General features: G+C 40.1%; 2 protein-coding genes across 6 annotated transcripts in view; one reads left to right on the top strand and one right to left on the bottom strand.

Moving 5' to 3' along the window:
- Positions 1-1,008: 1,008 nt before the first annotated feature.
- Positions 1,009-19,120, bottom strand: LOC110502976 (conserved oligomeric Golgi complex subunit 2). 5 transcript variants are annotated; one of them, XM_021581331.3, is made up of 18 exons: positions 18,466-19,120; positions 18,048-18,209; positions 17,668-17,733; positions 15,935-16,015; positions 15,649-15,752; positions 13,844-13,952; positions 13,466-13,645; positions 13,041-13,165; positions 7,200-7,326; positions 6,873-7,012; positions 5,987-6,048; positions 5,464-5,615; positions 5,045-5,230; positions 4,491-4,563; positions 4,177-4,319; positions 3,856-3,995; positions 1,724-1,904; positions 1,009-1,539 (listed from the first exon to the last, which is right to left on the bottom strand). In XM_021581331.3, exons 1-18 carry the CDS (start codon positions 18,520-18,522, stop codon positions 1,432-1,434), a joined length of 2,196 nt encoding a protein of 731 aa, XP_021437006.2. In that variant the 5' UTR covers positions 18,523-19,120; the 3' UTR covers positions 1,009-1,431. The 5 variants fall into 5 exon arrangements, with proteins under 5 accessions (XP_021437006.2, XP_036816689.1, XP_090073662.1 ...); XM_036960794.2 differs by having other exon boundaries at positions 5,464-5,612; XM_090217536.1 differs by lacking the exon at positions 15,649-15,752 and having other exon boundaries at positions 18,466-18,683.
- Positions 19,099-20,111, top strand: part of pgbd5 (piggyBac transposable element derived 5) — a 38,263-nt gene continuing 37,250 nt past the window's right edge. The window contains exon 1 of the mRNA XM_036960793.2: positions 19,099-19,770. Coding sequence (XP_036816688.2) covers positions 19,458-19,770 — 313 coding nt within the window. The 5' untranslated portion in view covers positions 19,099-19,457. The remainder of the gene's footprint in view (positions 19,771-20,111) is intronic.

Below are 20,111 nucleotides of genomic sequence, written 5' to 3'. Positions count from 1 at the left end.
TGTTTTGCGGGTACTATTTAATGAAGCTGCCAGTTGAGGACTTGTGAGGTGTCTGTTTCTCAAACTAGACACTCTAATGTACTTGTCCTCTTGCTCAGTTGTGCACCGGGGCCTCCCACTCCTCTTTCTATTTTGGTTAGGGCCAGTTTGCGCTGTTCTGTGAAGGGAGTAGTACATAGCATTGTACGAGATCTTCAGTTTCTTTCTCGCATGGAATAGCCATTTCTCGCATGGAATAGCCTTAATTTCTGAGAACAATAGACTGACAAGTTTCAGAAGGAAGTGCTTTGTTTCTGGCCATTTTAAGCCTGTAATCAAACCCACAAATGCTGATGCTCCAGATACTCAACTAGTCTAAAGAAGCTCAGTTTTATTGCTTCTTTAATCAGAACAACAGTTTTCAGCCGTGCTAACATAATTGCAAAGGGGTTTTCTAATGATCAATTAGCCTTTTAAAATGATATACTTGGATTAGCTAACACAACGTGCCTTTGGAACACAGGACTGATGGTTGCTGATAATGGAATTCTGTACCCCAATGTAGATATTCCATAAAAAAAATCAGCCGTTTCCAGCTACAATAGTCATTTACAACATTAACAATGTCTACATTGTATTTCTGATCAATTTTATGTAATTTTAAATGACAGAAAAATGTGCTTTTCCTTCAAAAACAAATTTCTATATGACCCCAAACTTTTGAACGGTAGTATACATTGTAGGTTACAGCAGTGTACTGTACGCTATGATAAAGATGGACAAATGATTACTGAAAGGTCTAAATGTATTTATTTCTATTATCCTAAGAATTTTTGTTTTGTGATTGTAAGAATATTACAGTTTCTGAATATTGTGGATCTCTTTTGTTTGGGACAAATCCTCTAGAACAAAAATGAATAGCTAGTGACTATATTTCTCCTGAGACAAAATAATGAACAACCTCTTCCCAAAACCAGACCAGAAAATAATTATGGTTGATCCCTGTCTAGCAAATGAACTGACTGTCACTGAACTTAGAGAGATACTTTATTATGTTACCCCTCATAACAGCTGAACGTAGACAGATGTCTTATTAGGTCACTTGAATCACATTTACACAACATACAATAATTCAAAGCTGTTAATAAAACGTTGATTCATTTTATTTAAAATGTACAATATATATCTCATCATTCACCAACTCTGTTGACCACATACAATATATTTAAAGGGGTTAGGGTTAACCCCTTTAGGCACCATTTAAATTAGACATTTGCTGCTATGAACAGCCAGGGAGCCAGTAGGAAATATTTCATTGCTATTGTACAATGACATTTAGAAATTCTCCTGATTTTCAATGCCATGTCCCATATGATCAGTGTTCAACATAAATATGAACCAGTCCTTCACTGGGCTTTCTTTCTACAAGCATACAGGTACATTGGTGCAGGATTATGGTCCAGCCTGCTCTGATGGAGTCCCGTCCTGTGCTCCTTGGACCAAGTCATTTAGTGTTGAGAACATGGTGATGTCGGCAGGCTGCAGACCCATCTTCTGAATCTATCATGGGAAACAAACATCAATATGGTATTAGAAGCTTACCATCACAACAATCATTCTGGGGATTTTCCTGACATGCATTCCTTCCTTCCCACTGTTTGAGTTAAACAGGCTGTCTTTCTAAAACATAGTCAAAGGACAATTACAAGATACGGTTGGTATTCTCTAACAGGGTGAACCCTACCTGCTCTCCCAGGTACTCCACATCCAAAGCCAGCTGCAGGCGGATCTTGCTGTCGTCTGTGGGGCCTCCGGTGGTGTCTGTCATGTTGGTGGTCACTGTTTTCCTTGCTTGCTTCAGTCTCTTTAAACTCTCCTCCATTTTTTTCACAGAACTCAAAACATCTGATATGGTTTCAAAATATCTGCCCAAAGTCAAGATGGAAAATTACAGACTTCTGTGCTTGGTGGGGCAGAACAAAAAGCTACTTAAGTTAGTGCGGTTGACTGCCATGGAATTCAATTCAATGCTAGTTGGTGACCTTGTGTGGTGCCATTCTTTGGACAAAACATTGTGACTCACTGCATTGACCCTAGAGGGAGCAAGCAGAAGACTATACCTAAAATTGTATTAAATATTATTTTAACACAATACAAGGACTAAAAACTAAGGCATGCATTCAATGTAGAATATTTATATGTGGACCAGAATTCGCCTTACAAGATCTCCTTTTCCCATTCAGCAGTCGCCAGTATACTCTAGTTATGTGTTTCCCAACTCCGGTCCTCCAGTATCCCCAACAGTACAAGCATAGCTGATTCTACTTGTCAACAAGTTGAATCAGGTGTTTTTGTCTGGGGTTAACTTCTTTGGGACAGGGGGCAGCATTTTCACTTTTGATGAATAGCGTGCCCAGAGTAAACTGCCTCCTACTCAGTCCCAGATGCTAATATATGCATATTATTATTATTATTTGATAGAAAACACTCTGAAGTTTCTAAAACGGTTTGAATGATGTCTGTGAGTATAACAGAACTCATATGGCAGGCAAAAACCTGAGAAAAAATCCAAACAGGAAGTGGGAAATCTGAGGTTTGTAGTTTTTGAACTCAGACCCTATCAAATACACAGTGGGATATGGGTAATTTTGCACGTTCTAAGGTTTCCACTAGATGTCAACCGCCTTTAGAACATTGTTTCAGGCTTCTACAGTGAAGTGGGAGCGAATGAGAGCTGTGTGACTAAGGGGTCTGGCAGCAGCCTTGTTCTCAGTCATGCGAGGTCTCTCTCGTTCCATTGCTTTTCTACAGGCAATGGAATTCTCCAGTTGGTACATTATTGAACATTTATGATAAAAACATCCTAAAGATCGATTCTATACTTAGTTTGGCAAGTTTCTTCGACCTGTAATATAACTTTTTGAACTTTTCGTCCGACTGGCCCTGAACGCGCGTTTGGATTTGTTTACCAAATGCCCTAACAAAAGAAACTATTTGGACATAAATTATGGACATTATCGAACAAAACAAACATTTATTGTGGAACTGCGATTCCTGGGAGTGCATTCTGATGAAGATCATCAAAGGTAAGCGAATATTTATAATGCTATTTTTGACTAATGTTGACTGCGCAACATGGAGGATATTTATATTGGCTGGTTTGGGCTCTGAGTGCCGTACTCAGATTATGCTTTTTCTGTAAAGTTAAAAAATAATCTGACACAGCGGTTGCATTAAGGAGAAGTGTATCTAAAGTTCCATGGACAACACTTGAATTTTCATCAACATTTGTAATGAGTATTTCTGTGAATTCATGTGGCTCTCTGCACAATCACCGCATGTTTTAGAACTACTGAACGTAACACGCCAATGTAAAATTCGATTTTTTTAATATAAATATGCACTTTATCGAACAAAACATACAGGTATTGTGTAACATGAAGTCCTATGAGTGTCATCTGATGAAGATCATCAAAGGTTAGTGATTAATTTTATCTCTATTTGTGCTTTTTGTGACTCCTCCCTTTGGCTGGAAAAATGGCTGGGTTTTTCTGTGAGTTGGTGGTGACCTAACATAATCGTTTGTGGAGCTTTCGCTGTAAAGCATTTTTGAAATCAGACACTGTGGCTGGATTAACAAGAATTGTATCTTTAAAATGGTGCCTAATACTTGTAAGTTTGAGAAATTTGATTTATCAGATTTCTGTTGATTTGTATTTGGCGGCCTGCAATTTCATTGGCTGTTGGCGAGGGGTTCCGTCCTAGACAGGTTAAAAACAAAAGCGTGTGCTGTTGGGGATACTGGAGGATTGGAGATGTGTAGGCAACTACAGCAGTGTTACTCAGGAAGTCTAACAGACAGCAGAGTCCCCCTACCTGTGAGTGCAGTCATTGAGTGTGATCCGTAGCCAGTCCTGGGAGATGGAGGGCTTCACCATGTCTTTGGAGTCGCTCAGGAGTTGGTGCAGCGGCCGCAGGGCGTTGTCCATGTAGGCAGAGGCTCTGGAGGGAAGTTCCTATACAAGGGATGAAGAACAGGCACGTTTTCAAGCCTGTGAGTGTGGAGGGTGGTGCACTCTTCAGTATTTTGGTACTGTACAGCAGATGTTCTCTAATAATCTCAGCAACGTTGAAGCCTAATGGGACCATTGTTCCATTGTTCTGAGAGGAAGGGACCTGAGGGGCGGGCTGTCTCACCTTGTTGGTCCTGCGGTACAGTCGGGGGACTTCAGAAGCACTCTTCAGGAAGCGGAAGCACCTCTCGGTTAAATGCTGAGTCATCTTGCGGTTCAAGGTGGGAATGCAGCCAGACAGGGAGGCTTTGGAGTCTTCTAGGGCCTCTGGAGAGAGAACACAAGGCAGGGAGGGACACTTGTCAAAAAGGCAATCAAAAGGCAATATATCAACTAACATGCAGTAAGAGCTGATGGAATAAGTACCATGATTAAACACTTGTCTGGAACAACGTATCAATGTGTGCTTTTCATCTTTCAAGCATGATGATGACATACCTGCAACAATTACAAAGTTGTTGTACCCAATGATCTCCAGTCTATGCTTAATCATCTCAGAAAGTTCCGTAATCTGTGAGAAAGGCAAACTTTTAATAGTCGAGAAAAATATGAACAAATGAAGGTTCATGCAATAGCATGTCTAATGTTGCCTAACCCTAAAAGCAACTGTTAAAAACAGCATTATTAAGATTTGTGTCAATTCCGTTTGGCTTCTAGGTAAGGTAAATACAATACAAAACTGCATTGGCTTGTTGTGATTGGCCCATATCACTAACTGGTCTTGTGATTGGTCCACACCACTTGAAAATAAAAGAGAGCCGCACACTCTAGGAGCTCAGATGCAAAAATGTAATTACCAACGTTTTGACAGCCAAGCTGTCTTCATCAGGGTATAATCAGCTTGGCTGTCGAAACGTTGGTAATTACATTTTTGCATCTGAGCTCCTAGAGTGTGCGGCTCTCTTTTATTTTCAAGTTTTCTACTCCGCTAGCCAGCACCTCGTCTTAATAGGTGTGCGTTTCTTTTTCTTCTAGATGGTCCATACCACTACCTGGTCTTGTAGTTGGTTCACATCAGAGGCTATAAAGACCAGCTGTTTGGTGGAGAGGGTTGCTGGGCTGCCGCTCTCGCTGCCCCCATCATCCTGAGAGGTGCGGCTGGACGTGGAGGAGGCGGAGCTGGGGAGGAGCCTCACGGGGTCTTTACTGACCTCCGTGGAGGGAGATTTAGTCAGCATCTAGGAGACAGGGTCCAGAAACACCAATCATGACAACTTAATGTGACCAGCATTTCCTTTTATAGGACTCATTTAAAATACTGGAATACTGACACTGCAGGCTACATTGAACACTAGATTAATAGAGGTATCACTGAATCTATAGACACTATGCACACTATCATTAATATTGTAGTGGAAAGGTTGGGTTGCCATGTTGGAGGAAGGTTGGATTGCCATGTTGGAGGCTGTACCTCAGTGAGGAACTTGGAGTAGCGTGAGATCAGCTGCAGGGTGAGCTTCCAGAAGCGGTGAACCAGCGGGGGCAGATAGACCTTCTCCGCCCAGCACCTGACCAAGCTGTTCCACAGCACTTGGGACACCAGCAGGTGATAGGAGCTGCCTGCTGAGGAAGAGAGAGTGTATAGGGAGGAAGAGAGAGTGTGTTGGGAGGGTGGGGGGGAGGAAGAGAGAGTGTAGGAAGGGAGAAAATAATTGAAGCCATCAGGTAATATTGTATATTATGGTAATGACTAATAAAATAACTTATCCATTTGTATATTTAAAAAAAATTTTTTTACTTTTATTTAACTAGGCAAATCAGTTAAGAACAAATTCTTATTTACAATGATGGCCTAACCCGGCCAAACCCTAACCTGGACGACGGTGGGCCAATTGTGCACCGCCCTATGGGACTCCCAATCACGGCTGGTTGTGATACAGCCTGGAATCGAACCAGGGTCTGTCGTGTTATTACAGTTGGATATAGCTACTAACCTGGTGCTGCCTCTAACCCATCAGCAATAGCATTCTCTAAACATGCAGCAATTTCCTTGTACCTGTGACAGAGATGGGGAACAATAGGTCAATGCCTGGCTGTTGAACACATATAAGCCAGCTTGCTGTTCTATGAGCAAAACAGTTGGAATTGATCAAAAACATGTCGTTGTTTTTATTACACAGTGTTGAGTATGTGCAGCATGATGTATATTCCATTGTAAAATGTGCCGGGGTTGACAAACAGTGCAAGGCAGAGTGTCCAACAACCTTCAAGTTGACTCTAGAGAAAATGAATATTCCCTTAGAGGGAGTATTCATCAGGCCTTACGCAAAAAAACAGACTTGTGTTGGACACAATGCTAAAGTACCTCTCAAATCTGACAACATATTATGACGCATAGCCCGTAAATATCTTCTTCTTATCTGTAACAACATATAATGTGGACAGCACAATTTCCAGGAAGTAAAATGGATGACTGGACATCAGTAGGGTAGGTGACAATTATAAAGGGAGCAAAATCCAAAGTGTTTTTGTTGTAGATATTCTTGTTAATAGATTTCAGAATACATAAATTCATGCAAGTTTTAAAAATAACATGAAATGAATGAAATAAAAAGGAAACACCCCCTGCCAGGGAGGTTACCAGAGTATATCATTTCTGACAGCACTGTGGCAGATTGAGTTGTTGAGGTGACACTACTGTAATGCATGCACATAACTGGGTCAGTACAGGAAGCAGAGAGGTCAAAGGTCATGGAGCAATCAATCAATCAAATGTATTTATGAAGCCCTTCTTACATCAGCTGATGTCCCAAAGTGCTATACAGAACCCCTGCCTAAAACCTCAAACAGCAAGCAATGCAGGAGCACACAGCTATTCACCTGAGCTGGAAGTAGATAGGTAGGTTCCACTTGTTGTGGAAGCTCTGATAGGAGGCGTGAGCTCTCAGTCTCCTCACACTGGCTTGGGAGCCACACTGTCTCTCAAACTTTCTCACAAAGTCAATGCTGATAGTGTATCTCTGCAAAATACATACAAACATGAACCGAATGAGAATGTAGCCTCCCTCTCCTACTTGTACAGACTAGGACTTCTCAGGGTCAGCGTTTCCCCTACTATTCCATTTCCAAGCTCTGTTGGATTTTTGTTGTTGTTGATTTGACAGTTTTGATGCCAGAGGAACATGATTGGGTAGTTAGAGTACGTACGTCATAAAAGGTGTCAGGGTTGCCCACATTGAAGAGAGATGCGATTCTCTCCTCGATACCTTTGATGATTTCCGGCCACACTGAGTTCACCAAGAAGTCGTATCCCGGGACGATGTCTGCCTTCTCACTGGACAGACAGCCGAAAGCAAAGACATGAGAAAGAACAAACAAGAAATTCATAGATAATGAATGGTTAACCACCATTCTACCATATACTTTCTGAGTTGTGAACGCATAACTACTATTTTACCACATACTTTCTGGATAATGAACGCGCAACTACCATTTTACCACGTACTTCAAGGTTATGAACATGTAACTACCATTCTAACATGAACTTTCTAGGTTATGAACACGTAACGACCATTCTACCGTGAACTTTCTAGGTTATGAATGCGTAACTAACATTTTACCACATACTTTCTGGGTTATGAATGCACAACTACCATTCTACCATGTACTTTCTAGATTTTAAATGCGTAAATACCATTCTAGGTTTTGCACGTGTAACTACCATTTTACGACGTACTTTCTAGGTTATGAATGCACAACTACCATTCTACCATGAACTTTCTAGGTTATGAACACGTAACAACCATTCTACAGTGTACTTTCTAGGTTATGAACTCGTAACTACCATTCTACCATGTACTTTCTAGGTTTGAACATGTAACAACCATTCTACCGTGTACTTTCTGTGTTTTCAATGTGTAACTACCATTCTATCATGTACTTTCTGGGTTTTCAATGTGTAACTACCATTCTACCATGTACTTTCTGGGTTTTCAATGTGTAACTACCATACTACTATGTACTTTCTGGGTTTTCAATGTGTAACTACCATTCTACCATGTACTTTCCGGGTTTTCAATGTGTAACTACCATTCTACCATGTACTTTCCGGGTTTTCAATGTGTAACTACCATTCTACCATGTACTTTCTGGGTTTTCAATGTGTAACTACCATTCTACCATGTACTTTCTGGGTTTTCAATGTGTAACTACCATTCTGTCATGTACTTTCTGGGTTTTCAATGTGTAACTACCATTCTGTCATGTACTTTCTGGGTTTTCAATGTGTAACTACCATTCTACCATGTACTTTCCGGGTTTTCAATGTGTAACTACCATTCTACCATGTACTTTCCGGGTTTTCAATGTGTAACTACCATTCTACCATGTACTTTCTGGGTTTTCAATGTGTAACTACCATTCTACCATGTACTTTCTGGGTTTTCAATGTGTAACTACCATTCTGTCATGTACTTTCTGGGTTTTCAATGTGTAACTACCATTCTGTCATGTACTTTCTGGGTTTTCAATGTGTAACTACCATTCTACCATGTACTTTCTGGGTTTTCAATGTGTAACTACCATTCTACCATGTACTTTCTGGGTTTTCAATGTGTAACTACCATTCTGTCATGTACTTTCTGGGTTTTCAATGTGTAACTACCATTCTACCATGTATTTTCTGGGTTTTCAATGTGTAACTACCATTCTGTCATGTACTTTCTGGGTTTTCAATGTGTAACTACCATTCTGTCATGTACTTTCTGGGTTTTCAATGTGTAACTACCATTCTACCATGTACTTTCTGGGTTTTCAATGTGTAACTACCATTCTACCATGTACTTTCTGGGTTTTCAATGTGTAACTACCATTCTGTCATGTACTTTCTGGGTGTTCAATGTGTAACTACCATTCTACCATGTACTTTCTGGGTTTTCAATGTGTAACTACCATTCTACCATGTACTTTCTGGGTTTTCAATGTGTAACTACCATTCGACCATGTACTTTCTGGGTTTTCAATGTGTAACTACCATTCTGTCATGTACTTTCTGGGTTTTCAATGTGTAACTACCATTCTGTCATGTACTTTCTGGGTTTTCAATGTGTAACTACCATTCTGTCAAGTACTTTCTGAGTTTTCAATGTGTAACTACCATTCTACCATGTACTTTCTGGGTTTTCAATGTGTAACTACCATTCTGTCATGTACTTTCTGGGTTTTCAATGTGTAACTACCATTCTACCATGTACTTTCTGGGTTTTCAATGTGTAACTACCATTCTGTCATGTACTTTCTGGGTTTTCAATGTGTAACTACCATTCTGTCATGTACTTTCTGGGTTTTCAATGTGTAACTACCATTCTGTCATGTACTTTCTGGGTTTTCAATGTGTAACTACCATTCTACCATGTATTTTCTGGGTTTTCAATGTGTAACTACCATTCTGTCATGTACTTTCTGGGTTTTCAATGTGTAACTACCATTCTGTCATGTACTTTCTGGGTTTTCAATGTGTAACTACCATTCTACCATGTACTTTCTGGGTTTTCAATGTGTAACTACCATTCTACCATGTACTTTCTGGGTTTTCAATGTGTAACTACCATTCTGTCATATACTTTCTGGGTTTTCAATGTGTAACTACCATTCTGTCATGTACTTTCTGGGTTTTCAATGTGTAACTACCATTCTGTCATGTACTTTCTGGGTTTTCAATGTGTAACTACCATTCTACCATGTACTTTCTGGGTTTTCAATGTGTAACTACCATTCTACCATGTACTTTCTGGGTTTTCAATGTGTAACTACCATTCTGTCATGTACTTTCTGGGTTTTCAATGTGTAACTACCATTCTACCATGTACTTTCTGGGTTTTCAATGTGTAACTACCATTCTACCATGTACTTTCTGGGTTTTCAATGTGTAACTACCATTCTACCATGTATTTTCTGGGTTTTCAATGTGTAACTACCATTCTGTCATGTACTTTCTGGGTTTTCAATGTGTAACTACCATTCTGTCATGTACTTTCTGGGTTTTCAATGTGTAACTACCATTCTACCATGTACTTTCTGGGTTTTCAATGTGTAACTACCATTCTGTCATGTGCTTTCTGGGTTTTCAATGTGTAACTACCATTCTGTCATGTGCTTTCTGGGTTTTCAATGTGTAACTACCATTCTGTCATGTACTTTCTGGGTTTTCAATGTGTAACTACCATTCTACCATGTACTTTCTGGGTTTTCAATGTGTAACTACCATTCTACCATGTACTTTCTGGGTTTTCAATGTGTAACTACCATTCTGTCATATACTTTCTGGGTTTTCAATGTGTAACTACCATTCTGTCATGTACTTTCTGGGTTTTCAATGTGTAACTACCATTCTGTCATGTACTTTCTGGGTTTTCAATGTGTAACTACCATTCTACCATGTACTTTCTGGATTTTCAATGTGTAACTACCATTCTACCATGTACTTTCTGGGTTTTCAATGTGTAACTACCATTCTGTCATGTACTTTCTGGGTTTTCAATGTGTAACTACCATTCTACCATGTACTTTCTGGGTTTTCAATGTGTAACTACCATTCTACCATGTACTTTCTGGGTTTTCAATGTGTAACTACCATTCTACCATGTATTTTCTGGGTTTTCAATGTGTAACTACCATTCTGTCATGTACTTTCTGGGTTTTCAATGTGTAACTACCATTCTGTCATGTACTTTCTGGGTTTTCAATGTGTAACTACCATTCTACCATGTACTTTCTGGGTTTTCAATGTGTAACTACCATTCTACCATGTACTTTCTGGGTTTTCAATGTGTAACTACCATTCTACCATGTGCTTTCTGGGTTTTCAATGTGTAACTACCATTCTGTCATGTACTTTCTGGGTTTTCAATATGTAACTACCATTCTGTCATGTACTTTCTGGGTTTTCAATGTGTAACTACCATTCTACCATGTACTTTCTGGGTTTTCAATGTGTAACTACCATTCTGTCATGTGCTTTCTGGGTTTTCAATGTGTAACTACCATTCTGTCATGTACTTTCTGGGTTTTCAATATGTAACTACCATTCTGTCATGTACTTTCTGGGTTTTCAATGTGTAACTACCATTCTACCATGTACTTTCTGGGTTTTCAATGTGTAACTACCATTCTACCATGTACTTTCTGGGTTTTCAATGTGTAACTACCATTCTACCATGTACTTTCTGGGTTTTCAATGTGTAACTACCATTCTGTCATGTACTTTCTGGGTTTTCAATGTGTAACTACCATTCTGTCATGTACTTTCTGGGTTTTCAATGTGTAACTACCATTCTGTCATGTACTTTCTGGGTTTTCAATGTGTAACTACCATTCTACCATGTATTTTCTGGGTTTTCAATGTGTAACTACCATTCTGTCATGTACTTTCTGGGTTTTCAATGTGTAACTACCATTCTGTCATGTACTTTCTGGGTTTTCAATGTGTAACTACCATTCTACCATGTACTTTCTGGGTTTTCAATGTGTAACTACCATTCTACCATGTACTTTCTGGGTTTTCAATGTGTAACTACCATTCTGTCATGTACTTTCTGGGTTTTCAATGTGTAACTACCATTCTACCATGTACTTTCTGGGTTTTCAATGTGTAACTACCATTCTGTCATGTACTTTCTGGGTTTTCAATGTGTAACTACCATTCTGTCATGTACTTTCTGGGTTTTCAATGTGTAACTACCATTCTGTCATGTACTTTCTGGGTTTTCAATGTGTAACTACCATTCTGTCATGTACTTTCTGGGTTTTCAATGTGTAACTACCATTCTACCATGTATTTTCTGGGTTTTCAATGTGTAACTACCATTCTGTCATGTACTTTCTGGGTTTTCAATGTGTAACTACCATTCTGTCATGTACTTTCTGGGTTTTCAATGTGTAACTACCATTCTACCATGTACTTTCTGGGTTTTCAATGTGTAACTACCATTCTACCATGTACTTTCTGGGTTTTCAATGTGTAACTACCATTCTGTCATGTACTTTCTGGGTTTTCAATGTGTAACTACCATTCTACCATGTACTTTCTGGGTTTTCAATGTGTAACTACCATTCTGTCATGTACTTTCTGGGTTTTCAATGTGTAACTACCATTCTGTCATGTACTTTCTGGGTTTTCAATGTGTAACTACCATTCTGTCATGTACTTTCTGGGTTTTCAATGTGTAACTACCATTCTGTCATGTACTTTCTGGGTTTTCAATGTGTAACTACCATTCTACCATGTACTTTCTGGGTTTTCAATGTGTAACTACCATTCTACCATGTACTTTCTGGGTTTTCATTGTGTAACTACCATTCTACCATGTACTTTCTGGGTTTTCAATGTGTAACTACCATTCTGTCATGTACTTTCTGGGTTTTCAATGTGTAACTACCATTCTGTCATGTACTTTCTGGGTTTTCAATGTGTAACTACCATTCTACCATGTACTTTCTGGGTTTTGAATGTGTAACTACCATTCTACCATGTACTTTCTGGGTTTTCAATGTGTAACTACCATTCTACCATGTATTTTCTGGGTTTTCAATGTGCAACTACCATTCTGTCATGTACTTTCTGGGTTTTCAATGTGTAACTACCATTCTGTCATGTACTTTCTGGGTTTTCAATGTGTAACTACCATTCTACCATGTACTTTCTGGGTTTTCAATGTGTAACTACCATTCTACCATGTACTTTCTGGGTTTTCAATGTGTAACTACCATTCTACCATGTATTTTCTGGGTTTTCAATGTGCAACTACCATTCTGTCATGTACTTTCTGGGTTTTCAATGTGTAACTACCATTCTACCATGTACTTTCTGGGTTTTCAATGTGTAACTACCATTCTACCATGTACTTTCTGGGTTTTCAATGTGTAACTACCATTCTACCATGTACTTTCTGGGTTTTCAATGTGTAACTACCATTCTGTCATGTACTTTCTTATATCTGAAGGGAGAGAAGCATTTAGAACTTTGCCTTTGTGGACAGCTATGGGGCTTACCTTGAAATGACCATTCCAGTCACCTCGCGCAGCAGTTTACAGTGATGTGGCACAAACTGTAGGAGCTTGGTGTACAATATTTGAAGGCCATTGGGGGTGGACTTGACAAACTGTTCAACAATGACCTGTTGATAACAAAATAGTAACTGAAGTACTGTTTCTATAGAGAGGGAAACATTGACTTCATCTCCGAAGCAGAACACGGCACAAAGTTATTGAACTGTCAATTTCTGCATCGTTTCACAAAGATATTGGTGAGCTGGGCACTAAGAGCTGGATTATCAGAAACAAGATAAAGCCTATTTCTGGATTTAAAAGCAAATAAAATTCAGTTTTTAAATCCAGGAGTAGGTTCAATCTGGGTACGGGACACCAGCACTAAATGCTCTTCTGATCTTGATGGTTCAGATAAAACACAACCTCACCATGTCCATATAAGGCTTGACCAGGACTTGTCCCACCAGTGCCTCTGCGTCCCTGGTCTTGTCGATGGTGGCATAGGTGCGTAGACAGTGACGCACAATGTCCACGTTAGAGGTCTGGAGGCCCTGTATGAGGAGCCCCTCCAAAGACTGCTGTAGTGTGGACGTGATGCCAGAAATACGCTACAACACAAATCGTACACAGACACAGTGTCAGTAAAGGGATGTTTACAATGGACAGGCATAGTGTCAGTAAAGGGATGTTTGCAATGGACAGGCATGGCCATTTTCAGCCATTAACCTTAGTCTAGTTTGTGTACTGAAAATCAACTCCACAAATCCAATGGGGCCGTCAATATTGAATGATGTGATGGGACGTACAGGCCTGACTTTGTCCAGCAGGGGCATGCCCTTGCTTTGGACAGCATGGAACTGCAGCTGGTTGAACTCTGTGGCAATCCGCTCCAGAATCTGGCCAGCTAAGAGAGGACTACAAAGCAAAAGAAACGGCAAACTTTAACTGAGATACATCCGCATGGTAAATAGACTGTATCCATCATTAATAACAGCGATACAGTTGAAGTCGGAAGTTTACATATACCTCTGCCAAATACATTTAAACTCAGTTTTTCACAATTCCTGACATTTAATCCTAGTAAAAATGTCCTGTCTTAGGTCAGTTAGGATCACCACTATATTCTAAGAATGTGAAATGTCAGAATAATGGTAGAGTGATTTGTTTCAGCTTTTATTTCTTTCATCACATTCCTAGTGGGTCAGAAGTTTACATACACACAATAAATATTTGGTAGCAATGCCTTTAAAATGGTTTAACTTGGGTCAAAGGTTTCAGGTAGCCTTCCACAAGCTTCCCACAATAAATTGGGTGAATTCTGGCCCATTCCTCCTGACAGAGCTGGTGTAACTGAGTCAGGTTTGTAGGCCTCCTTGCTCCTTGATCATTATGGCCAAACAGTTCTACTTTTGTTTCATCAGACCAGAGGACATTTCTCCAAAAAGTACGATCTTTGTCCTCATGTGCAGTTGCCTGGCTTTTTTATGGTGGTTTTGGAGCAGGAGCTTCTTGCTGATCAACCTTTCAGGTTATGTCAATATAGGACTTATTTTTACTGTGGATATAGATACTTTTGTACCCGTTTCCTCCAGCATCTTCACAAGGTCCTTTGCTGTTGTTCTGGGATTGATTTGCACTTTTCGTACCATGGTACGTTCTTCTCTAGGAGACCGAACGCGTCTCCTTCCTGAGTGGTATGACGGCTGCATGGTCCCATGGTGTTTATACTTGGGTACTATTGTTTGTATAGATGAACGTGGAACCTTCAGGGGTTTGGAAATTGCTCCCAAGGATGAACCAGGCTTGTGGAGGTCTACAATTTTTTTTCTGAGGTCTTGGCTGATTTCTTTTGATTTTCCCATGATGTCAAGCAAAGAGGCACTGAGTTTGAAAGTAGGCATTGAAATACATCCACAGGTACACCTCCAAAAGACTCAAATTATGTCAATTAGCCTACCAGAAGCTTCTAAAGCCATGACATAATTTTCTGGAATTTTCCAAGCTGTTTAAAGGCACAGTCAACTTAATGTATGTAAACTTCTGACCCACTGGAATTGTGATAGTGAATTATAAGTGAAATAATCTGTCTGTACAGCAACCATAAGTGTATGTAAGTGTATATAAACTTCCGACTCCAACTGTATGGTAAATAGCCTGTATTCTTCATTAACAGATACATCCGATTGGTAAATAGCCTGTATTCTTCATTAACAGGTTTATTCGTATGGTAAATAGCCTGTATTCTTCATTAACAGGTTTATTCGTATGGTAAATAGCCTGTATTCTTCATTAACAGATACATCCGTATGGTAAATAGCCTGTATTCATCATTAACAGATACATTCGTATGGTTAATAGCCTGTATTCTTCATTTACAGATACATTCGTATGGTAAATAGACTGTATTCATCATTAACAGATACATTCGTATGGTAAATAGCCTGTATTCATCATTAACAGATACATCCGTATGGTAAATAGACTGTATTCATCATTAACAGATACATCCGTATGGTAAATAGACTGTATTCATCATTAACAGATACATTCGTATGGTAAATAGCCTATGTCAAATCAGCAAAAAGCTGATGCAAACTCTTTTTAAACGGACCTGCTCATCTCAAGAGATGTCCAGTCTTTTGAGTTCTGAGAATGTAGGATTTTTTCAATCTTCTCTACTGATCGAACAACTTGTATGAGTTTCATGACATTGATCTGGTTTAAACGAAGAAAAGAGAAACATGACAGTTTAAAGAAATTCGTCTAACTTTTCTTTGAATCATAATCTTTTGTCTAAATGAATTGCAAAAGTGTACGCATCCAGCTACACACATACAAATGTACTGTATGTCATAGAAAAACTATTGTTTGAAATGGTAGACAGAAGGTTAACAAACCTTTTTGTTTTGCAAATCATTTTGCTTGGATAGCTGGTTGTCAATGGCTTGGACCACCTCACTTACAGATGTTCTCAAGTTCTGAGAAGTAAAAAGGACACCAACACAACACACAAAAATAGGACAACATGTGTGGCCGAGTCAACAGAAATAAGACAACGTGTGTGACCAAGTCAACAGAAATAGGACAGCGCGTGTGACCAAGTCAACAGAAATAGGACAGCACGTGTGACCAAGTCAACAGAAATAGGACAGCGCGTGTGACCAAGTCAACAGAAATGGGACAGCGTGTGTGACCAAGTCAACAGAAAAAGGACAACATGTGTGACCAAGTCAACAGAAATAGGACAGCGCGTGTGACCAAGTCAACAGAAATAGGACAGCGCGTGTGACCAAGTCAACAGAAATAGGACAGCGCGTGTGACCAAGTCAACAGAAATAGGACAGCGCGTGTGACCAAGTCAACAGAAATAGGACAGCGTGTGTGACCAAGTCAACAGAAATAGGACAGCGCGTGTGACCAAGTCAACAGAAATAGGACAGCGTGTGTGACCAAGTCAACAGAAAAAGGACAAAATGTGACCAAGTCAACAGAAAAAGGACAGTGTGTGTGACCAAGTCAACAGAAAAAGGACAACATGTGACCAAGTCAACAGAAATAGGACAGCGCGTGTGACCAAGTCAACAGAAATAGGACAGCGCGTGTGACCAAGTCAACAGAAATAGGACAGCGCGTGTGACCAAGTCAACAGAAAAAGGACAACATGTGACCAAGTCAACAGAAATAGGACAGCGTGTGTGACCAAGTCAACAGAAATAGGACAGCGTGTGTGACCAAGTCAACAGAAAAAGGACAAAATGTGACCAAGTCAACAGAAAAAGGACAACATGTGACCAAGTCAACAGAAAAAGGACAACATGTGACCAAGTCAACAGAAATAGGACAGCGTGTGTGACCAAGTCAACAGAAATAGGACAGCGTGTGTGACCAAGTCAACAGAAAAAGGACAAAATGTGACCAAGTCAACAGAAATAGGACAGCGCGTGTGACCAAGTCAACAGAAATAGGACAGCGCGTGTGACCAAGTCAACAGAAATAGGACAGCGCGTGTGACCAAGTCAACAGAAAAAGGACAGCGTGTGTGACCAAGTCAACAGAAAAAGGACAAAATGTGACCAAGTCAACAGAAAAAGGACAACATGTGACCAAGTCAACAGAAAAAGGACAGTGTGTGGCCAAGTCAACAGAAAAAGGACAACATGTGACCAAGTCAACAGAAAAAGGTCAACACGTGACCAAGTCAACAGAAAAAGGACAACATGTGACCAAGTCAACAGAAAAAGGAGTGTGTGGCCAAGTCAACAGAAAAAGGACAACATGTGACCAAGTCAACAGAAAAAGGACAACATGTGACCAAGTCAACAGAAAAAGGACAACATGTGACCAAGTCAACAGATTTAGGACAGCGTGTGTGACCAAGTCAACAGAAAAAGGACAGTGTGTGTGGCCAAGTCAACAGAAAAAGGACAGTGTGTGTGGCCAAGTCAACAGAAAAAGGACAACATGTGACCAAGTCAACAGAAAAAGGAAAACATGTGACCAAGTCAACAGAAAAAGGACAACATGTGACCAAGTCAATAGAAAAAGGACAACATGTGACCAAGTCAACAGAAATGAAGGTAAATCCAATTGATCATAATATGAAAAAAATAGAGTGAAACAGAGCACATACCAGCACCTCTTCACGCAACTGACCCAGTGGTACTGATAGCTGGTTCAGGGCTTTGTCCATTCCAACCTAAATAAATGATATCCATTATTATCTAGCTACTGTAGCTATTAGGCCTATTTGACATGTAAAAGTCCTGATCCTAGCTGGAACAACTGTTAGGAAGAACAAACTGACATCATCATTATCCTACATCTATCTATATTGAGCAGATTCCTGCTGTTGCTCTCAGTTGCTCCTAGTTTCTTTTGAGTGACATCATCGTAAAATATGATTGCTATCTTGTTATTTGGCTGAAAATGCATGGTTGTAAACATTCCCTAATGCAGCGTATGGGTGGGGGACACTGCAGCATCTTGAACGTGTCAGCCATAGAAACTCACCAGATTGGTGGAGAGGTTGACAAAGTCAGCATAGTCTTTATTGATGAGCTCAACCATGGCTGTTTTGAGCTGTTTGTAATACATCTCAAGGTCCTCGCGCATCTCCTCCAGTTGGACATGCTTTCTGCAATCTGCAACAAACTGATCCACGTCGAAGTCATCCTGAATGCAACAGATGATGTAAACATGTCATGAATGATCATGTAGTTAGTTAGCTAGCTAGCTAGCTAAGATTCTGCAAATTATGTACAGCAGAAACTAACTTGCCATTTCTAATAGGGTTTAGGTAGATAAATACTACGAGACAAACTTATATAAGTCGTTTCATAACAAGTGATGAAGCCAGTTTGGCTGATCACTGCTAGCTAACCTATGGCATTGCTAGCCAGCTAGCTAGTTTCAAAAGGCAAATTCTTACCTTCATAAACACGTCCTTGTCGAAACACAGATAATCCGGCCCCTTTGGCAGATTCATCTTTCTTTTGTACTATCTTTGAAATCAGAAAAGCCTGGACATGTAGTTATACTATAAAGTAACGAATGTTGCAAAATACTTTCTGAAGAATGACAGAGGGGAGAAGACAAAGTATACTTCCGCAAACATGACAGGGTACCACACCAAAAAGCAAGATGACTTCCGCGAACCAGTCTACTGCACCCCCCACAGGGCACTAAGGGGAGCGCTGCTTGGGTTTTTCAAAAAATATGGTGGTCTTAAAAATAAATATCTTGTCCTGCTGTTGTGTTCCTTTCCACATAAATTCATTAAACGTTTTCAAAACTGATTTGAAAGAGTTCATGTAATTACATTGTCTGAATAAACGAATGCATTAATAATACATTAATAAACGAACGCATTAGTCAAACATGTGTTTTATATTCGTATCATAAGCAATACACAATTGATGGGGTATATGCATTTTCTAACCGCATCAGAAGACAATTCTGCTTTAATATCATAAGATTTGACATTATAGTGAGATATACAGCGCTATTATCAACGCTATTGGCCAGCACATGAGAGCAACCCAGGTCAGCTGATCATGATGCCGCGTATTCATTGAAATCTCTACACAGTACGAGCCCATTTTACGAGCCACCAACGAAATAGCTGGCCCAACCCGGATACGCAGAGGTGTGATCAATATTGATGATTTCGGTCTCTGTGCATAGCGCCTAGAGGTATTTAAGTATCCTTGATGAGGACAGCTCCTCTCCGGAACATGCTTTGAAGAAAGGGGAGAATAGAAGTTATCACATCACAAGTCTGCAGTAGGCCTAGCATAATTCTAAAAACGTACAGTGGGAGTGGACGTAGGTAGGTGTGTGTGGTACGAGTTTTCCCAGTCGTGGATAGTTGTATGCCGAATAGTGTGCCGTGTTGTAAGCTACAAAAAGCATCGACGAGAGATGGCGGAATGTGGGAGGAAGGCGCTGTCTGTCCTGGAGGCGGCTCGCTCACGCTACGAGAGCTTGCAGATCTCAGATGATGTTTTTGGGGAATCGGGAGATGACAGCAGCGACAATCCTTTTTACAGCACCTCGGGTGACTCGAATTCGGATAACTGCTGCATGGAGGCCGGCGACGATCAAAGGTCAGGTGAGACTGTGAGTTGTCAAAGCGGAGGTCCACCCGGCTCCGTCTCAATAACTCAAGCAGAAGAGGATGGATGGAGCGACACCCTGCAAGATATCACGGTGGCCCCATACAACGAGACATATGGTATTTCATTTTAAGAATAAAGCCTCGCTTGACATAATGAATAGGATCATGATCTGATCTTCTCCATCATCTAAGGTGTGTGTGTGTGTGTGTGTGTGTGTGTGTGTGTGTGTGTGTGTGTGTGTGTGTGTGTGTGTGTGTGTGTGTGTGTGTGTGTGTGTGTGTGTGTGTGTGTGTGTGTGTGTGTGTGGTAAGTAGCCTATGATTGTAGGTCCTGACTCCTGATTGAACAACAGGTCAAGAAAAAGAGGGAGAGAGAAAGAAAGCCCAAGTGTCCTTTAATAAAGGATCATGTCACAATATGGATTGATTTCTTGGAGAATTGTGGCTTATATGAATTT

This window comes from Oncorhynchus mykiss, chromosome 23, assembly GCF_057628025.1.
Source record: "Oncorhynchus mykiss isolate SJ-2025 chromosome 23, ASM5762802v1, whole genome shotgun sequence".
NCBI lineage: Eukaryota > Metazoa > Chordata > Actinopteri > Salmoniformes > Salmonidae > Oncorhynchus > Oncorhynchus mykiss.
This window is presented reverse-complemented; position numbering and strand designations above follow the sequence as displayed.